We start from the raw sequence: 24,167 nt of genomic DNA, 5'->3' as shown, positions 1-24,167 counted from the left end.
TACTGAAGCAATCCGTGCTCAAATGCAACAAGATCTGGACAATATCCAGGCTTGGGCCAACAAGTGGCAAGTAACATTCACGCCACACAAATGCCAGACCATGACCATCACCAATAAAAGACACTGTAATTACCACTCCTTGACATTCAACGGTATTACTATTGACTGGAAACTCACTGGACTCACCACATGAGCACAGTGGTTACAAGAGCAGGTCAGAGACAAGGGATACTGTGATGAGTAATTTACCGCCTGACACCCCAAATTCTGTGGGCGGCACGGTGGCACAGTGGTTAGCACTGCTGCCTCACAGCGCCGGAGACCCGGGTTCAGTTCCCGCCTCAGGCGACTGACTGTGTGGAGTTTGCACGTTCTCCCCGTGTTTGCGTGGGTTTCCTCCGGGTGCTCCGGTTTCCTCCCACAGTCCAAAGATGTGCAGGTCAGGTGAATTGGTCATGTTAAATTGTCCGTAGTGTTAGGTAAGGCGTAAATGTAGGGGTATGGGTGGGTTGCACTTCGGCGGGGCGGTGTGGACTTGTTAGGCCAAAGGGCCTGTTTCCACACTGTAAGTAATCTAATCTAATCTAATTCATTATCCACTGTCTACAAGGTACAAGTCAGCAATGTGATGGAATACTCCCCACTTGCTTGGATGGGTGCAGCTCCAACAACACTCAAGGAGCTTGACACCATCCAGGACAAAGCAACCCACTTGATTTGGCACTACATCGACAAATATTCAACCCCTCCACCACTGGTGCCCAGTGGCAGCGGTATGTGCTATCTACAAGATGCACTGCAGAATTTCACCAAAGATTCTTCAACAGCACCTTCCAAATCCACGACCACATCCATCTAGAAGGACAAGAGCAGCAGGTATTTGGGAATACCATCACCTGCAAGTTCCCCTTCAAGCCACTCACCATCCTGAGTTGGAAATATATCGCCATTCCTTCACAATTGTTGGGTGAAAATCTTGGAATTCCCTCCCTACCGGCAATGTGGGTCAACCCACAGCAAGTGAACTGAAGTAATTCAAATGGCATCTCACCACCACCTTGTCAAGGGCAAATAGGGACAGGCTAACAATGCTGGCCAGTCAGTGACGCCTGTGAGAGACAATTTCGGTACAAACAATTGAGATGTGCATGACCCCAGAGTCTAAGGGGAATAGAGCCATAGGGGTAGGGTAAAACATGCTTCTCTGTAATAAAAGACGAGACATCTGCTGCTACGGATTGATAAGACCACTCACATTGACAGAGTAGAAAAACAAGTCCTTGATTGATAGGACCACTAACTCTGACAGAGAAGAATAAGTCCTTGACTGATAAGACTACAGGGTAGAAAAAACAACTCGGGAGACATCTGCTGCAGACTTTGAGATAAGGATACAGAATGGAAAAATACTGAACGGTTGAGAATGTGAACCTCGTGACTCTTTAGAGCCACAGAGGGGAGGGACTTGTCCTGTATTTAATCAGAAAGCATTGTTAGCCTCGGCGCGCTTTTCTCAGAAGGGTGCCCAACTCTGCAGACTTGCTAATAAAACTTTGTTTTCCTGAATTTGTCTAGAGCGATTATTAAGAGGCGATTTTCGTTTCTAACAACGCCCAAGTCCCACAAGTGAATATTTTAAAATGTTTCTCTGATTTAAACTTCTGTCTCTGAAATGTAGTTCCTTTCACTTTGTAAACCTGACTTGAGACATGGATTAAAATGATGGGACGGTCTGGAGAGTTTGATGGGTAGGTGGGGGAAGATGACAGACAGAGGAATTGTGATGGAGAGGCAGAAAAGGAGTGTGTGTGTGAGAGACAGAGGAGTGAGAAAGACCCAGACGATGGACAGAGAGAAATGGAGGTAGACCGAAGACTGAGGGAGGTGCAGGCAGAGTGAAATGGACACAGCGGGACAGAGAGTGAGAAAGAAAATGTAAAATCACAGCCTCTGCAAATTACATTTTGACTCTGAGCCACTTGTTGCAATCTCGGACACTGTCGAAGAATCGTCCAATTACAAATAGAGGCCGCACACTGATCTTGTGAAATTGACGAACACTAGTTTATTTCTCACTGTATCGTGGGAAAGAGAAATTAAAAGGACTGATAGAAAATGAGCACTTTACCCAGTTAGGTCAAGGATTCTCTTCCTCAAGCTGCAGATACAGTCAGTTTTATAGTGTTACAGTGGTGTTACAGTAGTGTAGTGTTAATTACAAGATAAGATTAATTAAATTACATTCAATGGAATACAATCGGCTGGCCGGTCACAGCAATCAGGTAATAACTGTAACAGGAGGTTCCGTCCCTCTGCGAGAGCAGGTGCTAATGTCCAGTATCCTGGTTCCAATGGGCCTGCAGGGGGGTGCGTATTCTTGTCAGGTATCTGGGTGCCACTCAGTCTAGGAAGACTTTGTGGGGCTTCAGTACCTGAGGGCACTGTGAATGCCCTCGGGGCTGCAGGAGCGGTGATGCTATTGTGAGGTAGGAAGTCTGTTATCAGATCATCTGAGGAGTGTATTCCTTCAGTCTGGAGGCTGTTTAGGTAATGTCTTGCTTTGCTGTTTAGTTCCTGAGCTGGTTGTCGTGAAGTTGAGGGATTATAGAACAAAGAAAGAAAATTTACAACCCAGGAACAGGCCCTTCGGCCCTCCATGCCTGAGCCGACCCAAATGTACTCTCTAAACGTGTTGGTCAATTCCTAAGCATCTGTATCCCTCTGCTCCCCACTTACTCAAGCATTTGTCCAGACGCATCTTAAATTAATCTACCGTGCCTGCCTCTACCATCTCTACTGGCAACGCTTTCCAAATGTCTACCACCCTCTGTGAAAAGTACGTATGTATCCCCTTTAAACTTTCCACCTCTCACCTTGAAAGCGTAATCTCTCATGATTGAATCCTTCACCCTAGGAAAAAGCTTGTCTCTATCCATCCTTCATGATTTTGTAAACCTCAATTAGCTCCCCCCTCAACCTCATTTTTTCTCATGAAAATAAACCTAACCTACTCAACCTCTCTTCAGAGCTAGCATCTTTTGGGCGGCACGGTGGCACAGTGGTTAGCACTGCTGCCTCACAGCGCCAGAGACCCGGGTTCAATTCCCGCCTCAGGCGACTGACTGTGTGGAGTTTGCACGTTCTCCCCGTGTCTGCGTGGGTTTCCTCCGGGTGCTCCGGTTTCCTCCCACATCACAAAGATGTGCAGGGTCAGGTGAATTGGCCATACTAAATTGCCCGTAGTGTTAGGTAAGGGGTAAATGTAGGGGTATGGGTGGGTTTCGCTTCGGCGGGTCGGTGTGGACTTGTTGGGCCGAAGGGCCTGTTTCTACACTGTAATCTAATCTAATCTAATCTAATCTTCAATACCAGGCAATATCTTCGTAAACCTTCTCTGCGTCTTCTCCAAAGTGTCCACATCCTTTTGGTAACATGGTGACCAGAACTGTACACAGTATTCCAAATGCGGCCGAACCAATGTCTTGGACAATTTTAACATGACTTACCAGCTCTTATACTCAATGCCCCATCCAATGAAGGCAATCATACCATATGCCTTCTTGAACACTCTATCCACCTGTGCAGTAACCTTCAGGGTAACCTGTGCAGTAACCTGCACTCCCAGTATGCTCTGTTTTGATAAGAACAGATATGGTTTCTCTGAACAAGGCAGGCAGAGTGGTTTATCTTTTCTCCTACAATTCCCCTTTTTTTGTTTTTGTCAGGGAAGCGCTGAGTTCGAGGAAGAGGCGAAGGGGGGGGGTATGTAGCCAGAGCCAGGGGGAGGGTCAGAATCAATGGGTTGGTATTCGGAGTCCGAGTCTAGAACATAGAACATAGAAGAATACAGCGCAGTACAGGCCCTTCGGCCCTCGATGTTGCGCCGATCCAAGCCCACCTAACCTATACTAACCCACTATCCTCCATATACCTATCCAATGCCCGCTTAAATGCCCATAAAGAGGGAGAGTCCACCACTGCTACTGGCAGGGCATTCCATGAACTTACGACTCGCTGAGTGAAGAACCTACCCATAACTTCAGTCCTATATCTACCCCCCCTTAATTTAAAGCTATGCCCCCTTGTAATACCCGACTCCATACGCGGGAAAAGGTTCACACTGTCAACCCTATCTAACCCCCTAATCATCTTGTACACCTCAATCAAGTCACCCCTAAACCTTCTTTTCTCTAATGAAAATAGCCCCAAGTGTCTCAGTCTTTCCTCATACGATCTTCCTTCCATACCAGGCAACATCCTGGTAAACCTCCTCTGCACCCGTTCCAGTGCCTCCACATCCTTCCTATAGTATGGCGACCAAAACTGCACACAATATTCCAGATGCGGCCGCACCAGAGTCTTATACAACTGCAACATGACCTCAGGACTCCGGAACTCAATTCCTCTACCAATAAAAGCCAGTACGCCATATGCCTTCCTCACCGCACTATTTACCTGGGTGGCAACTTTCAGAGATCTGTGTACATGGACACCAAGATCCCTCTGCTCATCCACACTACCAAGTATCCGACCATTAGCCCAGTACCCCATCTTTTTGTTATTCTTCCCAAAGTGAATCACCTCACACTTAGCTACATTGAATTCCATTTGCCACCTTTCTGCCCAGCTCTGCAGCTTCTCTATATCCTGCTGTAACCTGCCACATCCTTCCTCACTGTCAACAACTCCTCCGAGTCTGAAACCACATATTTCGTGTCGGGGCAAAGTTCTTATCCCTGTGGACCTTCACTAGTTGGGTGGTAAGGTCAGGGCAGGGGGGTAGAAGCATTGAGCACAAGCTCAGACAGCACATTTTAATAGCCATGACAAGAACTGCAATAATGACAATGATAGGAATGAGGACTATGAGACCCTGGAGCAAGGCCGTGCCCCAGGAACCCAGCCAGGAGCGTGCCCAGTTCCATGGGTCCCATTTTGGTTTTGGGTTGTGCAGTACAGCGGCAGCCTGTTGGATATGTCGGGCTGAGTTAGTAATGTTCCCACTGGGGTCGGGTATGTAACTGCAGCAATCAGAGCCGATGAGGGCACATGTGCCCCCTTTCTCCGCCAGCAGATAATCCAGGGGCAGACCTGTTTTATTGGGCCACAGTGTGAACGGCAACAACTACCACAATCAGCTGGGTGAGTGCTTTGGATGTGGCATTGGCTACCTACTCCAAGGGGATGGCCAGCAGCTGGGCTTCTATTTCCAATTGAATGGCTGCATAGGTGGGTGAACAGACAGAGAGAATCTGGTCAAGGGTGTTGAGGGTTCACTTCCTGCGAGACGGTGGCTTCGTGAAGGGAGAAGACTGGGAATGTTATACAATGGGACCACGTACCCAACACAGCAGCTCCTGGTCCAGGATAACAGGAACCAAGGGGAGGCTTTGTGGCTGTAAGTAAAGTAAGTGCCATTATAGGTTCTCAGGCGGTCGGTCTGGGTCCCTGTCCAGGTGGTGGTGAAAGTGGGGTTTTGCCTGCTCCTGTTGGGGATGTGAAGGTTCAGTATCCTGCCCTCTGCTGTGGACTGACTTGCTGAGGGGTGAGGAGCAAGGAGTTGGCGCACCGGCTCCAGCCAGCATTCCATCCGGATGGATGGCTGCTTTTAAGGCAGATCGATCCGATGGGTGTGCCCTGTCCGGGAGTGTCTGTGAGGAGTAGGGCCGGGGGTTCATGGGGAAGATTGTATGAGGTTCCAGTCATCCTGAGGCAGGATGATCAGGGGGAGTATAAAGATGGTGATGGCTGTGGCGGTTAGCTGGAGCTTTCCTCAGGTTGTGGAGCTGTGGTTTGCTGTGCTTCCTGGTTGTTGTCTTTTGGGGGCGGAGCTCACTTGCAGCAGGTCCCGTGTGTCCAATCAGGTTTTCCCTTCAGTTTTACAACTGTCGGGTTGTCAGAGGCACCAAGTATGGGCCTTTCCACCGAGGAGAGCGAGAATCCTTTCCCAGTGATTTGATCATTACATAGTCCCCAGGTTGGAACGGATGAGGTGGCTCCTGGTGGGGTCTGGGCATCGCTGCCTTTATCAAATCATGGTGAAGGTTAATGACCCTACTGAGGGATTGGCCCTAATCCAGCAGAGTCTCCTGTGTCAGGGGTAGTGCTGTATCTGTGGAGAGGTTTGGGGGGGCCTGGTCACTAAGGGCATGGGTCCAAAACTGAGATGGAGGAGAAATTTTGGGATGATATTTGGGGACTACAGAATTGATGGGGACACTACATTTGACGAGACAATATTTGGCAGATGGTGGGCAAAATATTTGTGCGGGGGGAATGCTACATCTGAGGGTGATATTCTTCTGGGGTGACTCAAGATTTTGGGAAGGGGCAAATTACTGTGAGGGTGTGGCAAAGTTGTGGGGTAAAGACAAGGGCAAAAGTGGGAAATAGTGAAATATGTTGAGGGAATATCTGCGGGGGCAAAAACGAAAAGGCGAGGGTGTGAAATGGGGGGTGTATGGGATCTCAAAATTGGATGACACAAAGTTCGAGAGGTAACATTTGGCAGGGAGTCACATTCAGCAATTTTGGATAGAGAAAAACACTTGGGGGAGAGACAGGAAAAATGCAGAGAAAGGGAGAGACAGAAAGGTGGAGACAGGAGATAGAAAAAATGCAGACAGAGAGGGAGGGGGCACACACCTGGAGGGAATTGACAGACAGAGGGAGAATGAAATAAAGAGTTGAGAGTGTGACAGACAGAGATGCAGGAGGGGAAGACAGAAAGACCAAAAGAGAGAAAGGAGGAGAGACTTTGAGAGAAAGATACAGGGACACAAAGTGAGAAACAAAGAGACATAAAGTGACAATGTGAGAAAAGTGATGGGAAATCGGCCAAGAGGCAGGAGTTCAGGAAAGACACAGTCTGAAAAGGTGATACTCACCATTACTCTCTCTCTCTTGCTGATTTCTCACACTCACTTGCTTCCATGAGGGATAGACACTGCTCCTGGGGTTCACTTCAGATAGGGCCTGTTTTGGGGATGGGTTGGTAAAGGTTCAAAACTTGAACTGAGCTTCCAGCAGTACCCTCTCTTTCTCTCTCTCTCTCTCACACACACCAACTGGCCTGAGACCTGAATTCCTCACAGAAACACAGCTGCAGTTTGTTGGACACATTCATCCCCTCCCTGACAACAGCTGAGGGACACCACAGCACTGTCTCACTCTCTCAATGGTTCAACACAGGCAAGTGTCATTTCCTGCACACTACAGTCTGTGTGTGTATAGGTTTCTGTGTGCCTGTATGGATGTGTGAGTCAGTGTGTCTGTGTGTACATGTTTCATGTATGCATTTATGTGTGTCGTTTTGTGTGTTTCTGTGTATCTGTTTGTATGTCTGTGTCAGAGCATCTGGATGTGACAATGCTGTCACTTTAACAAGCTTATTTTGTTCTTCATTTTTTTTAAATCTATAAGACAAAAAAGCAAAAATTAGGCCATTCATCCCATCGCGCCTGCTCCACTATTCAATCATGGCTGCTACGTTTCTCATCCCTATTCTCCCTGTCACACTTGATCCCCTTGACAGTTAAGAAATTATCTCTCTCCATCTTAAATATATTCAAAGTCCAGGCCCCCACAGCCTTCTGAGGCAGTGAATTCCATAGATGCATCACTATTTGGTTGAAGACGTTTCTCCTTAACTCCATTTAAAAAAAGGTCTTCCCTTTACTCTACTGATGTGCCCTCAGTCCTAGTCTTTCCTACCAATGGAAACATCTTCCCAACATCCTTTCTGTCCAGGACATTCAGTATTCCAGTTTTCAATTAGATTCCCCCTCATTCTTCTGAACCCCATCGAGTGCAGACCTAGAGTCCTGAAACATTCCTCGTATGTTAAGCTTTTCATTCCTAGGGCCATTCTCGTGAATGTTCTCTGAACAGACTCCAGGGCCAGTACATCCAGGAGTGTCAGAAATAAGAGTGATGAACTGACAGCGTGGATCAGTACTTGGGACTATGATGTTGTGGCCATAACGGAGATGTGGGTTTCACACGGGCAGGGATGGTTGCTAGATGTTCCAGGGTTTAGAACATTTAAAAAGAACAGGGAGGATGGAAAAAGAGGAGGGGGTGCAGCATTGCTAATCAGAGAGTGCATCACAGCTACAGAAAGGAAGGCTGTTGTGGAAGTATTGTCTACAGAGTCAGTATGAACAGCAAGGGAGCAGTCACCTCTGTAGCAGTTTCCTACAGACCCCCTAATAGCAGTAGAGAGATCAAAGAACTCACCGGCTGGCAGATGTCACAGAGTTGTTGTTGTTGTTATGGGTGCTTCAACTTTCCCAATATCGAATGGAACCTCCTTAGTTCAGATGTTTTGGATGGAGCTGTTATTGTCAGGTGTGTTCAGGAGGGTTCCCTTACTCAGTATGTAGACAGGCCGACGAGGGGAGAGGCCATTTTGGATTGGTGCTCGGCAATGAGCCAGGACAGATGTCCGGTCTCATGTTGGGAAACACTTTGGTTACAGTGACCACAATTGCCTCACATTTACCATAGCCTTGGAGAGGGAAAGGAGCAGTTACCAAGGGAAGATATTTAATTGGGGAAAAGGAATTTATGATGCTATCAGACAGGAGTTGGGAAGTACAGATTGGGAGCAATTGTTCCACAGAAAGGGTATAACAGACATGTGGAGAGTATTTAAGGAGCAGTTGTTGCAAGTGATGCACAAATTTGTCCACTGACAGGCAAGAAGGGGTAAGATTCAGGAATCTTGGATGACGAGAACAGGGGAGCTTCTTGTCAAAAGGAAGAAGACAGCTTATGTGAGGTGGAGGAAGCAAAGATCTAGCACAGCTTTAGAGGATTACAGCTTACTAGAAAGGACCTCAGAAATGGACTGAGGAGAGCCAGGAGAGGTCATGAAAAAGGCTTGGCAGGAAGGATTAGGGAGAACCCAAAGGCATTTTACTCATATGTGAGGAATAAGAGAATGTAGGGTTAGTCAGGGATAGGGAACTTATGTGTGGAATCTGAGGAGATAGGGGAAGCCTTAAATGAGATTTTTGCTTCATTTTCACTAAGGAAAGGGACCTTGTTGTGAATGAGAACTTTAAGAAGCTGGGAAACAGGCTGGAATAGATCAGGATTGATGAAGTTGATGTCTTTGGTGATGGCCACCACATGAGCTCTGTCCCTACCCTCTCTTGATTTTTTTGGGATATTAATCATGTCTTCCACAATAAAGACTGCCACAGAATAATTATTTAATTTTTCAGCCATTTCCTTTTCCCTGCCACTATCTTTCTGTGTCATTTGCCAGTGGCCCAATGTCCACGTCTTCCTCTCTTTTGCCCTTTATCTGTCGAAAGAAAGTCTTATGGTATTGCGTGATATGTCTGGCTAGCTTACCGTCATTTTTCATCATGACCCTCCTTATTTCTTTTGTTATTGCTCTCCATTGGTCTTTGCAAGTTTCTAATGCTTTGGTTTCCCACTGACCTTCCCCAAATGATCTGCTTTCTCTTTCACTTTTATGCTATCCCTGTCTTCCCTAGTCAGCCATGGTTGCCTTTTCCTCCCTGTACCAGGCTTCTTTTCCCTTGGGATGAATCTCTGCTGTGTCTCCTGAGTTACTCCCAGAACCTCCTGCCATTGCTGTTCCACTGTCTTTCCTGATACACTCCTCTCCCAGTCAATTCTACCCACCTCCTCTCTCATGCCTCTGTAGTTGCCTTTATTCAGCTGTAATTCTGTTACCTTTGATTCTATCATCTCCCTCTCAAATTGCAGAGTAATTTCAGACATATTATGATCACTGCCTGCTGAGGATTCATTCCTCTTAAGCTCCCTGATCAAGTCTGCTTCATACCACATCACTAAATCCAGTGTTGCCTGTTCCCTACTGGGCTCCACCACAAGTTGGTCCAAAAAGCCATCTCATAGACATTCCATAAATTCACTTTCTTGCGAACTATTCCCAACCTGATTTTCCCAGTCCACCTGCATATTGAAATCCCCAATGATCACTGTAACTTTGCAGTTCCTACAAATCTTTTGCATCTCCGGTTGTATCTTGCGCCCCACCTCCTGACGACTGTTTGGAGGCCTGTACATGACTCCAACTATGATTTTGTTAATACCTATGCAGTTCCTCAATTGCACGACATGGAGAAGAGAGGTTGTAAAGACGGAGGTGTTGAAGGGGCTTGAAAGAGCCGAGGTTAACAATGGCAGGGGAGTGGCCAGTTCTCTCAGTACAGGTTTTTTCTTTCCAGTTTGGTTTAGCTGTGGCAGTCACAAGATGCTGGAGTCCAGAATCCTAACTTACTGTCGCTCTCGAATTTCTTTGGATGTTGTTCCCTCCTGCCTGCAAGAATCTGTTTCAGTTTACCTATTTTGCTAAAGTGTGTGTTCTGGGATGTCTGGATGGGAACAGATCCTTCGTTAATTTGCTGTATCTGGATAGTTAAGTTTTCTAGTAATGATGTTATTCTAAATTTGATTTTCTTTTGTTATTCTGTTGTGTTTTCATAAATTCTGTTTTGCTGAAAGCTGAGTGATCTGACCAGCTGCATCACACCTGGAATATTGATTTCTCATCTGCCTTTAAAATAAGAAAAAGTTAGGGCTTAAGCTACCTTCTCAATATATTTTGAGGTAGTCTGGCCTGGTCCATAACAATATGTGTCTGTGTGTTTGAGTGTGTGAGTGCGTTTGTACGTGTATGGTTCTGTGTGTTTGTCTGTGTCTGTGTAAAGGTCTATTTGCACATCCGCACCTCAGTCTGTGTCTATTGCTGTCTTTGTATGTGTATGAATCTATGTTGGTCTGTATGTTTGAGTATATAAATGTGCCTGCATGTGATTCTCTCCCTGTAACTGTCTGTGTGTCTATCTCAATTGAACTATCTCTGCAAATTTGTAGCTATGAGTGTGTGAGCCAGTGTACCGTCTATCGGTGTGTGTGTGTATCTGTGTGCATGTGTGTGTGTGTATCTGTGTGCGTGTGTGTGTGTGCATGTGTATGTGTATCTGTGTGTGTGTATCTGTGTGTGCGCGCGTGCATGTGTGTCTGTGTGTGTATCTGTGTGTGGGCGCATGCGTGCATGTCTGTGTGTGTGAATCTGTGTGTATGCATCTTTGTGTGTGAATGTGTGTGTGTATCTGTGTACATGCGTGTATATGTGTGTGCGTGTGTGTGTGTCTTCTATGTGTGTGCGTGTGTATCTGTGTGCGTGTTTGTGTGTGTATCTATGTACATGTGTGTGTATGCATGTATGTGTGTGTGTGTACGTAAGTGTGTGTTTATTTGTGTGTGTGTCTGTGTGTGTGCATGTATGTGTGCGTGTGTGTGTCTGTGTGTGTCTGTGTGTGTGTCTGTGTGTCTGAGTGTGTGTCTGTGTGTGTGTGTGTATGTCTGTGTGTGTATGTCTGTGTGTGTGTGTCTGTGTGTGTGTCTGTGTGTGTTTCTGTGTATGTGTGTCTGTGTGTGTCTCTACGCGTATGTATGTGTCTGTGTGTGTGTCAGTGTCTGTGTGCGTGTGTATGTGTCTGTGTGCGTGTGTGTCTGTGTGCGTGTGTGTCTGTATCTCTGTTTGTGTCTGTGTGTGTGTCTGTGTGCGTGCGTGTCTGTGTCTGTGTGTGTGTCTGTGTGCGTTTGTGTCTGTGTGTCTGTGTCTGTGTATGTGTCTGTGTGCGTGTATATGTGTCTGTGTGTGTCTGTGTCTGTGTGTGTCTGTGTGCGTGTGTGTCTGTTTCTGTGTGTCTGTGTGTGTGTCTGTGTGCGTGTCTGTGTGTGTTTCTGTGTATGTGTGTCTGTCTGTGTGCCTGTGTGCGTGTATATGTGTCTGTGTGTGTGTGTATGTGTCTGTGTGTCTGTGTCTGTGTGTGTGTTTGTGTATGTGTGTCTGTGTGAGTGTGTATGTGTTTGTGTGTGTGTCTGTGTCTGAGTGCGTCTGTGTGCGTGTGTATGTGTCTGTGTGTGGCTGTGTCTGTGTGTGTGTCTGTGCGCATGTATATGTGTCTGTGTCTGTTTGTGTGTGTCTGTTTGTGTGTGTCTGTGTGTATGTGTCTGTGTGTCTGAGTGTGTGTATGTGTGTGTATGTCTGTGTGTGTGTCTGTGTGGGTGTCTGTGTGTGTGTCTGTGTGTGTTTCTGTGTATGTGTGTCTGTGTCTCTGTGTGTGTCTGTGTGTGTATCTGTGTGTCTGAGTGCGTGTCTGCATGCGTGTATATGTGTCTGTGTCTGTGTGTGCCTGTGTGCATGTGTGTCTGTGTCTGTGTGTCTGTGTCTGTGTGTATGTGTCTGTGTGTCTGTGTCTGTGTGTGTGTCTGTGTATGTGTGTCTGTGTGTGCGTATGTGTGTGTGTATGTATGTGTGTGTGTTTATTTGTGTGTGTGTCTGTGTGTGTGCATGTATGTGTGCGCGTGTGTGTCTGTGTGTGTGTCTGTGTGTGTCTGTGTGTCTGAGTGTGTGTCTGTGTGTGTAAGTCTGTGTGTGTATGTCTGTGTGTGTTTCTGTGTGTGTGTGTGTGTGTGTGTCTGTGTGTGTTTCTGTGTATGTGTGTCTGTGTGTGTCTCTACGCGTATGTATGTGTCTGTGTTGTGTGTGTATCAGTGTCTGTGTATGTGTCTGTGTGTGTCTGTGTCTGTGTGCGTGTGTGTCTGTATCTCTGTGTGTGTCTGTGTGCGTGTGTGTCTGTCTGTGTGTGTCTGTGTCTGTGTGTGTGTCTGTGTGCGTGTGTGTCTGTATCTCTGTGTGTGTCTGTGTGCGTGTGTGTCTGTCTGTGTGTGTCTGTGTCTGTGTGTGTGTCTGTGTGCGTGTGTGTCTGTGTCTGTGTGTGTGTCTATGTGCGTGTATATGTGTCTGTGTGTGTCTGTGTGTCTGTGTGTGTCTGTGTGCGTGTGTGTCTGTGTGTCTGTGTGTGTGTGTGTGTGTGTATGTGTCTGTGTGTCTGTGCCTGTGTGTGTGTTTGTGTATGTGTGTCTGTGTGAATGTATGTGTTTGTGTGTGGGTCTGAGTGTGTCTGTGTGCGTGTGTATGTGTCTGTGTGTGGCTGTGTCTGTGTGTGTGTCTGTGCGCATTTATATGTGTCTGTGTCTGTTTGTGTGTGTCTGTTTGTGTGTGTCTGTGTGTATGTGTCTGTGTGTCTGAGTGTGTGTCTGTGTGTGTATGTCTGTGTGTGTGTGTCTGTGTGGGTGTCTGTGTGTGTGTCTGTGTGTGTTTCTGTGTATGTGTGTCTGTGTCTCTGTGTGTGTCTGTGTGTGTATCTGTGTGTCTGAGTGAGTGTCTGCATGCGTGTATATGTGTCTGTGTCTGTGTGTGCCTGTGTGCATGTGTGTCTGTGTCTGTGTGTCTGTGTCTGTGTGTATGTGTCTGTGTGTCTGTGTGTGTGTCTGTGTATGTGTGTCTGTGTGTGCGTATGTGTGTGTGTATGTATGTGTGTGTGTTTATTTGTGTGTGTGTCTGTGTGTGTGCATGTATGTGTGCGCGTGTGTGTCTGTGTGTGTGTCTGTGTGTGTCTGTGTGTCTGAGTGTGTGTCTGTGTGTGTAAGTCTGTGTGTGTATGTCTGTGTGTGTTTCTGTGTGTGTGTGTGTGTGTGTGTCTGTGTGTGTTTCTGTGTATGTGTGTCTGTGTGTGTCTCTACGCGTATGTATGTGTCTGTGTGTGTGTGTATCAGTGTCTGTGTATGTGTCTGTGTGTGTCTGTGTCTGTGTGTGTCTGTGTCTGTGTGCGTGTGTGTCTGTATCTCTGTGTGTGTCTGTGTGCGTGTGTGTCTGTCTGTGTGTGTCTGTGTCTGTGTGTGTGTCTGTGTGCGTGTGTGTCTGTGTCTGTGTGTGTGTCTATGTGCGTGTATATGTGTCTGTGTGTGTCTGTGTGTCTGTGTGTGTCTGTGTGCGTGTGTGTCTGTGTGTCTGTGTGTGTGTGTATGTGTCTGTGTGTCTGTGCCTGTGTGTGTGTTTGTGTATGTGTGTCTGTGTGAATGTATGTGTTTGTGTGTGGGTCTGAGTGTGTCTGTGTGCGTGTGTATGTGTCTGTGTGTGGCTGTGTCTGTGTGTGTGTCTGTGCGCATGTATATGTGTCTGTGTCTGTTTGTGTGTGTCTGTTTGTGTGTGTCTGTGTGTATGTGTCTGTGTGCGTGTGTCTGTGTCTGTGTGTCTGTGCGGGAGTCAGGCCTCCATTTTGCCAGAGCGGCGGGGAGAGAAGGAGGAGTGAAGCGAGGGCTGCCGGGAAGGTATGGGCTTAATTTATATTTGGGCAGTGGCTAAACATGTGTCGTATCTCCCTCCCGCACCCCCCTCCTCTAACCAGAAGAAAAAGACCCACTCAGATAAGGCTTTTATTTCTTATCTTTCTTTTCCATTTATTTAAGTGCATTGTTTGGTTTCAGTTAGTTCATATAAAGCTAATACAATGGCAGGGGACGTCAGACCCGTGGCATGTGCCACTTGTTTGATGTGGGAGCTGAGGTTCGTGTCTGACGTTCCTGACTCTTACACTTGCAGGAAGTGTGTCCAGCTGCAGCTCTTGTTTGACCGCATGACGGCTCTGGAGCTGTGGTTGGACTCACTGTGGAGCATCCGCTTTGCTGAGGAGATCGTGGCTAGCACGTTTAGTGAACTGGTCACACCGCGGGTTAGGATTGCTGAGGGAGACAGTGAATGGGTGACCAAACACAGAAAAAGAGTAGGAAGGCAGTGCAGGTGTCCCCTGCGGTCATCTCCCTCCAAAACAGGTATACCGTTTTGGATATTGTTGGGGGAGATGGCTCACCGGAGGAGGGCAGCAGTTGCCAGGATTGTGGTGGGCACTGCTGTTTAGAAAGGCAGGAAAAGGACTCATAGGACCATAGTCATAGAGGATTGTATTGTGAGGGGAGTAGATAGGCGGGTCTGTGGCTGAAAACGGACTCCCGGATGGTATGCTGCCTCCCAGGTGCTTGGGTCAGGGATGTCACTGATCGGCTGCAGAGCATTCTAAAAGGGGAGGGTGAACAGCCAGTTGTCTTGGTGCATACAGGCACCAACGATATAAGTAGGAAATTAGATGAGGTCCTGAAAGAAGAATTCAGGGAGCTAGGAGAGAAGTTAAAGAGGAGGACCTTAAAGGTAGTGAACTCAGGATTACTACCAGTGCCACGTGCTAGCCAGTGGAGAAATGAAAAAATAGGCAGGATGAACACGTGGCTTGAGAGATGGTGTAGGAGGGAGGGGTTCAGATTTGTTGGACCTTGGGACCGGTTCTGGGGAAGGTGGGACTATTACAAAAGGGACAGTCTACATCTGAACCAGACCGGAACCAATGTCCTTGGGGGAGTTTTTGCTACCGCTGTTGGGGAGGTTTTAAACTAATGTGGCAGGGGACTGGGAACCAGAAAAGAAAACAAGTCGGCAGCGAGGTGGAGACTGGAGACTGTAAGAATTATGAAGATAGCATTAATAAAGGGAAGAGTCGGCAGAGAGCAGGTTAGAGCAAAAGAACTGGTGGCCTGAAATGCATCTACTTTAATGCAAGGAGTATAGTGTGTAAGGCAGATGAACTTAGGGCTTGGATTGGTGCCTGGGAGTATGACATTATTGCAATCACAGAGACTTGGTTGAAGGAAGGGTATGATGATTGGCAACTAAATATTCCAAGATATAGACACTTCAGACAGGACAGGGAGAGAAGTAAAAGAGGGGGTGGAGTTGGTTTGCTGATCAGGGATGATATCACGGCTGTGCTAAAGGAGGACACTATGGCGGTCTTGGATACTGAGGCATTATGGGTGGAGCTGAGAAATAAGAAGGGTGCAGTTACATTGTTGGGGCTGTATTACAGACCTCCCAACAGTGAGCGTGAGGTAGAAGAACAAATAAGTAAGCAGATTATGGAAAGATGTAGAGGTGGTGGTGATGGGAGATTTTAGTTTTCCCAACATTGACTGGGATACACTTAGCGTCAGAGGTCTGGATGGGGTAGGATTTGTACGAAGCGTCCAGGAGAGTTTTCTAGAGGAGTTTGTCAAAAGTTCGACGAGGGAAGGGACCATATTGGACCTGGTGCTGGGGAATGAGCCAGGTCAGGTGGTAGAAGTTGCGGTGGGGGATTTCTTTGGGAACAGTGACCACAATTCTGTAAGTTTTAGAATCCTCGTAGATAAAAAAGAGAGTGGTCCTAAGGGAGGAGTACTAAACTGGGCCAAGGCCAATTATATCAAAATTAGGCAGAAGCTGGGAAATGTGGATTGGACACAGCAATTTGAAGGGAAGTCCATATTTGAGATGCGGGAGGCTTTCAAAGATAGGTTAAGGATAGCGCAGGATAGGCATGTCCCATTGAAGGCAAGGGATAGGAAAGGCAAGATTCGTGAACCGTGGATGACAGGAGAGATTGTACGACTAGCCAAGAGGAAAAGGGAAGCGTACATAAGGTCTAGGCAGCTAAGAACAGAACGGGCCCTGGAGGAATATCGGAAGAGTAGGACCAGTCTTAATTGAGGAATCAAGCGGGCTAAAAGGGGTCATGAAATAGTTTTAGCAAGCAGAATTAAGAAAAACCCCAAAGCATTTTATTCTTATATAAGAAGCAAGCAGGTAACTAGAGAAAGGATCGGTCCACAGAAAGATATTGAAAGAAGGCTGTGTGCCGAACCTGAGAGAATGGGTGAGATTCTGAATGATTAATTTGCATCAGTGTTCACTGAGGAGAGGAACATGATGAATCTTGAGATTCGAGACAGAAGTTTGATTAGTCTGGATCACGTTGGCATCAGTAGGGAAGATGTGTTGGGTATGTTAGAGGTTATTAAGGTGGACAAATTCCCAAGACTGGATGGGATCTATCCCAGGTTACTGAGGGAGGCGAGAGAGGAAATAGCTGGGGCCCTGACAAATATCTTTGTGGCATCCTTAAGTACAGGTGATGTGCCAGAGGACTGGAAGTTTGCTCATGTTGTCCCCCAGTACAAGAAGGGTAGTAGGGATATTCCGGGTAACTACAGACCAGTGAGCCTGACGTCGGTGGTGGAGAAGGTACTGAGGGATAGGATCTATTTATATTTAGAAAAGAATGGGCTTATCAGTGATAGGCAAAATGGTTTTGTGCGAGGTAGATCGTGCCTTATCAACTTAATAGAGTTCTTCGAGGAAGTGACCAAGTTGTTAGATGAAGGGAGGGCTGTTGATGTCATATACATGGACTTTAGTAAGGCGTTTGATCAGGTTCCCCATTGTAGACTAATGGAGAAAGTGAAGTCACATGGTATGCAGGGTGTTCTCGCTAGGTGGATAAAGAACTGGTTGAGCAACAGCAGACAGAGAGTGGTAGTTGAAGGGAGTTTCTCGAAGTGGAGGAAGGTGACCAGTGGTGTTCCACAGGGGTCAGTGTTGGAGCCACTGTTGTTTGTAATATACATAAATGATCTGGAAGAGGGCACTGTTGGTATGATCAGCAAATTTGCAGATGACACAAAGATTGGTGGTGTAGCAGAAAGCAGAAAGTTGGGCGGCACGGTGGCACAGTGGTTAGCACTGCTGCCTCATGGCGCCAGAGACCCGGGTTCAATTCCCGACTCAGGCGACTGACTGTGTGGAGTTTGCACGTTCTCCGTGGGTTTCCTCCGGGTGCTCCGGTTTCCTCCCACAGTCCAAAGATGTGCATGTCAGGTGAATTGGCCATGCTAAATTGCCCGTAGTGTTAGGTAAAGGGGTAAATGTACGGGAATGAGTGGGTTCCACTTCGGCGGGTCGGTGTGGACTTGTTGGGCTGAAGGGCCTGTTTCCACACTGTAAGTAATCTAATCTAATCTAATCTAATCTAATAAGGGATTGTCAGAGAATACAGGAGGATATAGATAAACTGGAGAGTAGGGCGGAAAAATGGCAGATGGCTTTCAATCTAGACAAATGTGAGGTGATGCAAGTCTAATTCTAGAGCGAATTATACAATGAATGGAAGAGCCTTGGGAAAAGTTGATGGGCAGAGAGATATGGGACTGCAGGTCCATTGTTCCCTGAAAGTTACTGCACAGGTGGATAGAGTGGTCAAGAAGGCGCATAGTATGCTTGGCTTCACTGGATGGGGCATTGAGTATAAGAGCTGGCAAGTTATGTTAAAATTGTACAAGACATTGGTTCGGCTGCATTTAGAATACTGTGTACAGTTCTGCTCGCCACATTACCAAAAGGGTGTGGACGCTTTGGAGAGGGTTCAGAGAAGGTTTACGAGGATGTTGCCTGGTACGGAAGGCGTTAGCTATGAAGAGAGGGTGAGTAGGTTAGGTTTATTGTCATTAGAAAAAAGGAGATGGGAGGGACCTGATTGAGGTTTACAAAATCATGAAGGGTATAGACAGGGTGGATAGAGACAAGCTTTTTCCCAGGATGAAGGGGATTCAATAACGAGAGGTCATGCTTTCAAGGTGAGAGGTGAAAAGTTTAAGGGGGATACTTCACACAGAGGTTGGTGGGCATTTGGAAAGCGTTGCCAGCAGAGGTGGTAGAGGCAGGCACGGTAGATTCATTTAAGATGTGTCTGGACAGATGCATGAGTAGCTGGGGAGCAGAGGGATACAAATGCTTCAGAATTGACCTACAGGTTCAGACAGTACATTTGGATCGGCTCAGGCTTAGAGGGCCGAAGGGCCTGTTCCTGGGCTGTAAATCTTCTTTGTTCTGTGTGTGTGTGTATATCTGTACTGAACTGTCTCTGCTGATCTATCTTTGCTCTGTTTGTTAATGTGTGCACATCAGCTGCTGTAGATGAGTGTATGTATTAGTGTGCATCTCTCTTTCAGTGTGTCTCTAAGTCTGTGTCACTGTGCAGTGGGATCTCTGTTGTTCTGGGGGTGAATCCATTGAAATGGTGTTCACCCGTCTCTCCCCTTTCTTTCTGTCTGTCTGTTTTGTGTGTAAAGTGATACAATTGTCATATTGGTGTGTATCTCCAAATGTGTGTCTCTATGTGTTTGTGCCTGTGGATCTGTCTCTCGGTGCAATGGTGTAGGGGGTGGTGTAATTTTTAAATCATTAACTGCTGTAGTAAGCACATAGTAAGTACAAAGCCACCATTTTAGTCTTCTCTACCCTGTAGTAAACACGAGCAGACACTCCCCCAGATTTTCATGAATGGAACAATGGAAACAGCTTTCCTCGTGGCTGAGGGACCGCCCACAACCACGGCTGTACGTCATCATCCATATAAGGGAGAAGCGGGGAACTCGAACACTGATTGGCTGGGTGAATAACCAAATAATCTCATACATCAGGAGGACAGTGGGGAACTTTAACACTCATTGGCTGAGACAGTAGAAGGCCCCGCCCACTCCTACATGTATATAACGTGCGGGGATTACAATCTGTGTGTGTGCCTCGTGGGAAGCCATTGAGGTAACACCCGGTTCTGCAGAATTGAATAAATAGTTTTGGACGAACTCCTCCGTGTCTTTGTTCTTGGGAAGGGAAGCAGAGTGCCTGATGGGGGTCGCAGAGTCTCCTATCCTGCACAATTGGGGGCTCGTCCGGGATGCAATAATTATTGCCGGGGCTCTCTTCGGCTCGTGGATCAAGTCTGATACAAAAAGACGCGTCTGGTATATATTTATACTGCTCACTGGATCGGCTTGGTCCGTCAGCCGTCGGCCCAGAGAGTGACCCGGCTCATTAAAATAATTTTGGATCCCGAGAAAAGGAACACACGGACGAGTGCTGGGACGACCGGTTAGTGACTATATGCGGGGGTACACACATTTAAAAAGGCCAGACAACTCCGTGCACGGATCAAGGTAAGAGATTTTTTTTGTTCTTCCTTGTTGGCCGCGTGGTTTTGACGGTCATCTGTGAAAACGCTTTAGGCGTTTAAGACCAGGACCGAAGATAGACCACGGGAAATTGTGGTTTTGATGGTCATCTGTGAAAATGCTTTAGGTGTTTAAGACCAGGACCGAAGATAGACCATGGGAAATTGTGGTTTTGACGGTTATCTGTGAAAATGCTTTAGGCGTTTAAGACCAGGACCGAAGATAGACCACGGGAAATTGTGGTTTTGACGGTCATCTGTGAAAATGCTTTAGGTGTTTAAGACCAGGACCGAAGATAGACCATGGGAAATCAGACTTTTAGGTCCACTAAGGACAAGTCAGGGAGGACTGTAAATGGAAAAGAAATACCCCCCGATAGTCCACTGGGTCGGAAATTGAGTTTATGGACGGAAAGCAGTAGGACAAAGGACTTAAAGAAAGAGACTATGATAAAATATTGTTGTTTTATATGGACCAAAGAACCTATCCGCGCCCCCTCGGTAGTTTGGCCCGAGTATGGGTCTGATGAAGACTGGGTGTGTCAACTCCTAAATATATATGTTAACAGAAAACAACCGTTTAACCCAGAAGAGAGCAAATACACCGCCGCCTGGTTGGCGAGTGACTGTGGGGACCCCACGAGTCTCTATCCTCTGATTCCCCAAACAGACCCGAGAAAGCCCCAGAAGTCTTGGGACGTCCTCACCGACGGTTTGCCCCCTTCTGCCCCGCCCCCGTATGTACAACCCGCGCACGGCCAGGCGTCCAGCGCGGACCTCCCTCCTGCGTCGGATAATCCCGGTTCCCGGCAGGTCATGCTCAGTGAGGGAGAGCCTGCTGGGGGGGACACAGGAAGGGAAGAAGAGCCCACCCCAGGCATTAGGAGATCAGCCCGAATTGAGATGCGGAGAGATCAAGAAGAGAGATTGGGTGCTGAGAGGGTTAACAATGTTGAACAGATGAACCCTTTACGAGAGGTGCCGTTTGGGAACGAACGGACCGGATTCATAGTACAACCTTTAAATTCTGGGGATATCCGACAACTCCGTAATGAACTATCCCGTCTACTGGACGACCCCGTCAGTGTGGGAACACAATTAGATCAATTTCTGGGGCCCAGTATATACACATGGGCCGAATTGCAGGCCATGATGAGAATACTATTTAATTACGATGAAATTGTCATGATCCGGAATAGTGCAATGGCCATTTGGGATAGGGAGCATCAGGACGGCCCTCAGCGTGGAGAGCAGAAGTACCCCTTAGAGGACCCCCGGTGGGATCATAATGACGAGGGGGGACGGGCTAATATGACAGACCTCAGAAACCTTATAATCAGGGGAATCAAAACCTGCGTGCCCAAACAGCGGAATTTAGCGAAAGCATTCGAAGTTGGACAGAAAAAGGATGAATCCCCGAGTGAGTTTTTAGACCGTTTGCGGGAGTCCATACGAAAGTATTCAGGTTTAGACCCCGATGGGGAAATAGGCAAGGGCATGCTTAAGGTGCACTTTGTGACTAAGTCATGGCCTGACATTCAGAAGAAATTACAGAAAGTGGAGGATTGGGCTGAAAAAGATATTGCAGAATTATTACGGGAAGCACAGACGGTGTACGTTCAGAGGGATGTAATAAGGGAGAAACAGAAGACAAAAATGATGGTGGCAGCCGTACGGGAAGCTTGTAAATCCACCGGAATGGGGGAAGAAGGTTATGGGATGGAAAGAGGAAGGTCGAGGAAAAGTTGGAGAGGGAGAGGAGCGAGACGGGGCAGAAGTGGGAGAGGAGGAATCGAACGGCCTCAGGCGGCCGGATGTTACCATTGCGGGAAACTGGGACACTTCAAGAGGGATTGTCCCGATTTTAAAAGGGAGCGAGAAGGGATGTATGAAATGGAGCGCGAACAAATGGATTAGGGAAGTCAGGGGAGGATCGGAACACGGGCCTACCAAGAACCCTTGGTAAATTTACGGGTGGGCCCATTTAGACAAGATGTTACTTTCTTAGTTGACACAGGCGCCGGCAGGTCCTCAATCCCCCTCCATCCTAGGGGGGTTGGCTTCCAGGCTAAAACATTAAACATTTCAGGAGTAAAGGGTGGGGTTTTCAGTGCAAGAATATTTGAACCACAACCCTTGCGGCTGGAGGAGGAGGAGCTCCAAGTGGAACTCCTTCACCTCCCGCACCTTCCCTATGGGTTGTTGGGACGGGATTTAATAGTCCGTTTCGGTCTACGAATAGGAGTGGGTGAAGAGGAAGAATTAGCCATTACCATGTCTTACCTTAGTGAGTCCCGATTGACAGAGATAGACCCTAGGATTTTGGTCGCCAAAGGGAACCGGGGGGGGCTCGCAATTCGACCTGTGGAGGAAAAATTAAAGCCCCAGAGCCCCGACGTCAGAGTGCGCCAATACCCCATCTCTTGGGAAGGGAGGCAGGGCCTGAAGACAGTTACCAAATGCCTACCCCTCGCCCTGTTGCAAATTCGCACCCAGCCAAGACGGGATTTGGGCGTCTCCCCTTACGAAATGCTGTTTGGCCTCCCGTTCCATGGGCCGAAGGGAGAACCTCCCTTATTCGAGTCTTGGGACATGTTTGTGCAAAAATATGTGGTGGCTCTGGGGTCTGCTCTATCTCGTTTACGCCAACAGGGACTTTTGGCACAGACGCCGCCCCTCGAGTTTGCGGTGCACACCGTCAAGCCGGGTCAGTGGGTCCTGATTAAAAGCTGGAAGCAACGCACCCTCGAACCAACTTGGGACGGTCCCTTCCTAGTACTTTTGACGACCGAAACGGCTGTCCGCACGGCCGAAAAGGGCTGGACACATTATACTCTGATTAAGGGACCGGTGCCACAACCGACGGAGGACGAACAAACCTCTCTGACAGAGGCATCTAAGGAACAGAGACCCTGAGAACAGACTAATTGGACTTTGACGAGTTTAAAGGACTGTGTCCTCCGGCCGGACACGAGTGTTGCAACAAAATGCAGTCAATTGTATTGTTAACTTGCTTTGTCATTATCCTTCGGCTGGGTCATAGTGTGCGTGTTACCCAATTCGGCCTCTGGGGAAAAAACAGGCAGAGGACCGTCGGTGGCTCTCCATCTCCGTTCCCGCCAACAAGCCAACACAGACACTTAGTTTAGACCTATGTGGGTTGGTGCCCTGTGCGACTAAAAGTGAACTGAATCAGACTAAGCGTAACCTAGAGAGAGAAAGGGGATTCCAGGGTCAGACGTTAGTATTACAGTTGCATGGCAAAGAAGGCATCAATAGACCTCCGGCCCCCGGGGTCCAGGCTATGGTGTCAATTGTCCGTGATCCCATCACCCCTGGGCGGAATTGTGAGCAGAATCAGTGCAATCCACTCTACCTGACCATAAAGACCTTGGGGAACAACGGGACGAGCCTTAATGGAACGATCCTGGGTATTAGGGTTGGGGGCCAGGCAGGACAGAAGGGGTTGCAGCTGTGCTGCACAACCATCACGGTCATTGAAGCTGAGTCTGGGGCCTCATCCACCCCCGATGAGCAGGAAAAGGTTAGGATAATTGAGGTGATGGACTTGGAAAGGACCTTTGAAATAGAAACGGGATACGGGGAGGCGAATGCCTGGATGGAATGGGTCAAATATACGGTAAGGAGCATGAAAAAGAGTGATTGCTACGCGTGCACGGGTGCCCGTCCTAACCCTCAGGTGGTCCCATTCCCGCTGGGATGGGAGAAACATCCACAAGCCTTGGACTGCATGGTAAGGCTGTACCAGGACCGAGAGGCCTGGAACGACCCCACTTGTCGACACTTAAGTTTGAAGTTTCCTCCCGTCAGGTCTAAAGGGGCGCCCCGCCCTCCATCATTCACAGGGGTAACGGGTACGCACCAAGCCTGCATCTCTCGGACGGCACTGCAATGGGACAATGATGTGGGGACATTTGACAAGTGCAGCGGATCAATTCGGCTGGTCAACGAAACTACCGGGGGCAGGAATTACTCCCACATTCATGTGCCTAGGGCAGACCTCTGGTGGTACTGTGGTGGGAGGATTCTGCGACCGACCCTGCCCCGAAAATGGGCGGGCACTTGTGCAATCGTTCAATTGGCCATCCCATTCACCCTGGCATTCGAAAAACAAGAGCAACCCCGTTCCAGTAGAAGAACTAAGGGCTTTGGAGACCTCTTTCGATGATAACATATATTTAGATGCCATAGGGGTCCCCAGGGGTGTTTCTGACGAATACAAGGCTAGGAACCGGATAGCGGCGGGTTTTGAGTCGTCACTGTTCTGGTGGGTTACCATCAATAAGAACGTGGATTGGATTAATTATATTTACTACAATCAGCAGAGGTTCATTAATTATACTCGGGATGCAGTGAAGGGAATAGCAGAACAACTAGACGCCACTAGCAGAATGGCGTGGGAAAATAGGTTGGCCC

General features: G+C 47.7%; 1 protein-coding gene across 1 annotated transcript in view; it reads left to right on the top strand.

The window, feature by feature from the left end:
* Positions 1 to 12,184: 12,184 nt before the first annotated feature.
* LOC148142759 (uncharacterized) overlaps positions 12,185 to 24,167 on the top strand; it is a 107,065-nt gene continuing 95,082 nt past the window's right edge. Inside the window, exons 1-3 of the mRNA XM_087976211.1 lie at positions 12,185 to 12,435; positions 13,279 to 13,893; positions 13,963 to 14,101. Coding sequence (XP_087832337.1) covers positions 12,185 to 12,435; positions 13,279 to 13,893; positions 13,963 to 14,101 — 1,005 coding nt within the window. The remainder of the gene's footprint in view (positions 12,436 to 13,278; positions 13,894 to 13,962; positions 14,102 to 24,167) is intronic.

Source organism: Chiloscyllium plagiosum, unplaced genomic scaffold, assembly GCF_037043375.1.
Source record: "Chiloscyllium plagiosum isolate Xiang-an unplaced genomic scaffold, Cpla_swu_hap1 HiC_scaffold_28, whole genome shotgun sequence".
NCBI classification, from domain to species: domain Eukaryota; kingdom Metazoa; phylum Chordata; class Chondrichthyes; order Orectolobiformes; family Hemiscylliidae; genus Chiloscyllium; species Chiloscyllium plagiosum.
This window is presented reverse-complemented; position numbering and strand designations above follow the sequence as displayed.